Source organism: Portunus trituberculatus, chromosome 21, assembly GCF_017591435.1.
Source record: "Portunus trituberculatus isolate SZX2019 chromosome 21, ASM1759143v1, whole genome shotgun sequence".
NCBI lineage: Eukaryota > Metazoa > Arthropoda > Malacostraca > Decapoda > Portunidae > Portunus > Portunus trituberculatus.
In genome coordinates this window covers 16902963-16904732 of record NC_059275.1, presented here as the reverse complement: position 1 = coordinate 16904732, position 1770 = coordinate 16902963, and the positions used below count along the sequence as shown (strand labels likewise).

General features: G+C 64.9%; 1 protein-coding gene across 1 annotated transcript; it reads right to left on the bottom strand.

Annotated features, from left to right (window-relative positions):
• Positions 1–545: 545 nt before the first annotated feature.
• Positions 546–1568, bottom strand: LOC123506993 (protein odd-skipped-like). The gene has a single exon (XM_045259486.1). The coding sequence runs from the start codon at positions 1551–1553 to the stop codon at positions 663–665; it is 891 nt and encodes a 296-aa protein (XP_045115421.1). The 5' UTR covers positions 1554–1568; the 3' UTR covers positions 546–662.
• Positions 1569–1770: the final 202 nt, after the last annotated feature.

Here is a 1770-nt window from a genome sequence, read left to right as displayed (position 1 = left end):
TCCCTTCCTCCCAGTGTCGGGTGTCACCTCCCCCTCACCCCCGCACATCTGTCTGCCTCCCATGGGCCTCCGCATGCTAAGTTCCTGTCTCGCCTCGCCTGATAGCGCACCGCGGCACGAGGAGGAAAAGGAAGAGGAGGAGGAGGAGGGAGGCGTGTCAGGTTCAAGGAAGAGATAAATCATCACAATGTTTAAAGTTCACTGTGTGTGTGTGTGTTTCCTCGGCTAGGTGGTGTGTGGAGGTGTGGGAGCCCCTTGTTACTGCTGCTGCAGGCGTCGACGTGGAGTGGTGGTGCCCTGGCGTCTACTTTGTTATCAGGGGCGGGAGGTGTGCCTGGCTCCACCGTCAGGATGTAGTGCGGTGATTGTGCCTGCCGCCCTGTGCTCTCTGGGAGAGTCGCCTTACCTGGTGTCCACCTGTCAGGGCGCCGCGTGTACCTCACTGCCGCCACCAGTCAAGTGTCAGAAACCCCTCCCTCTCCCCCTCCATCCCTCCCGGGGCTCACCTGCCCGTCATTCACAAGCCAGGTTATTTAAAGCATGAGTAAAAAGTAAAGTTATTTAATAAATACATTTGTTTGTACAATATATACAGAGTGACTATACATAAGCGCCGTGAGGCACACAGGGCACGGCGAGGTGGCGCGGCGCCCCTCGCGCCTCTATCTGCTCATGATGTCGGCGATGGAGAAGCCGAGCCTCTTGGGGGGCTGGGGCGCCGCGGGCTGCAGCTCCTCGTCCTCCTCCGTCAGCGTCTGCATCACGTGGTCGTCCTCGTCGTCGTCGCAGTGCAGCACGTCCACCACCTCGTCGGCCTCCAGGCGGGCGGCGGCGGCGGCGGGCGCGGAGGGTGGCGTGTGCGGGGCGGCGGGTGTGGGCGGGACGTCGTGGGCGTGCTGCGCCTTGTGCACGGCGAGGGTGCGCGCCTGGCAGAATCCCTTGCCGCACGCCTCGCACTTGAAGGGCTTCTCCTTGCTGTGGATGTACTTGTGGTCGCGGAGGTGGTCCTGCCTCCTGAAGGCCTTGCCGCAGATGTCGCAGGGGAAGGGCCGCTCGTCCGTGTGGGTCCGCTCGTGGATCAGCAGGTTGTAGCTCTTGGTGAACTCCCGCTGGCAGTACTTGCAGATGTACCGCTTCTTGGGTCTGCTGAGGCGGCCCCCGGGAGTCAGCAGCAGCCGGTTCAGGGCCAGCTCGCCAGCGCCCAGCGCCGCCCATGGCAGCTGGCCCAAGGGGTTGCAGCCCTGCAGCAGCCCCACCACCCGGGGGTCCATCCCCAGTGGCGGCGGCAGCGGCTTGGCAGGTCCGCCCGCAGACTGCAGCAGCGGCAGCGACTGTAGCAGATGCAGGGCGCGGTGGTCTCTGGAGAGGGGCGTGAAGGCGGAGCCTAGGGTGGCGGGGGGCAGCCTGACGCCAAGGCCCGGCAGGCAGGGCACGCTAGGAGGAGACGCTACCATGGCCGCGTCGTAAGCGTCACTGGGGCAGAATGAGTGTGGCGCAGGACGGTGCCACAATTTATACCGAAGAGAAGCGCTGGGGGCAGAAGGACCGACCATTGGCTGCTGAGGAGCAGCGGGGAGCGGCGCTACTGGTGGTGGAGGGAGGGAGGGAGGAGCCTCGTGCAGGGCGGCCGCCCATTGGTTCTTATGTGCCGTGGGGGCGGAGAGGAAGTCGAGCGGTGAGCGAGGGGCGTGTCCGGTGAGCGGGAACTGTTCGGCGTGCTTACCCTCCCCCTCCCCCCTCCCACCCCGGCGGCCTGTGGTCTGACTAATG

Bases quoted from the DNA above. Each gene is read 5' to 3' on its own strand.
- LOC123506993 (XM_045259486.1), bottom strand. From the start codon at position 1,553: ATGGTCGGTCCTTCTGCCCCCAGCGCTTCTCTTCGGTATAAATTGTGG.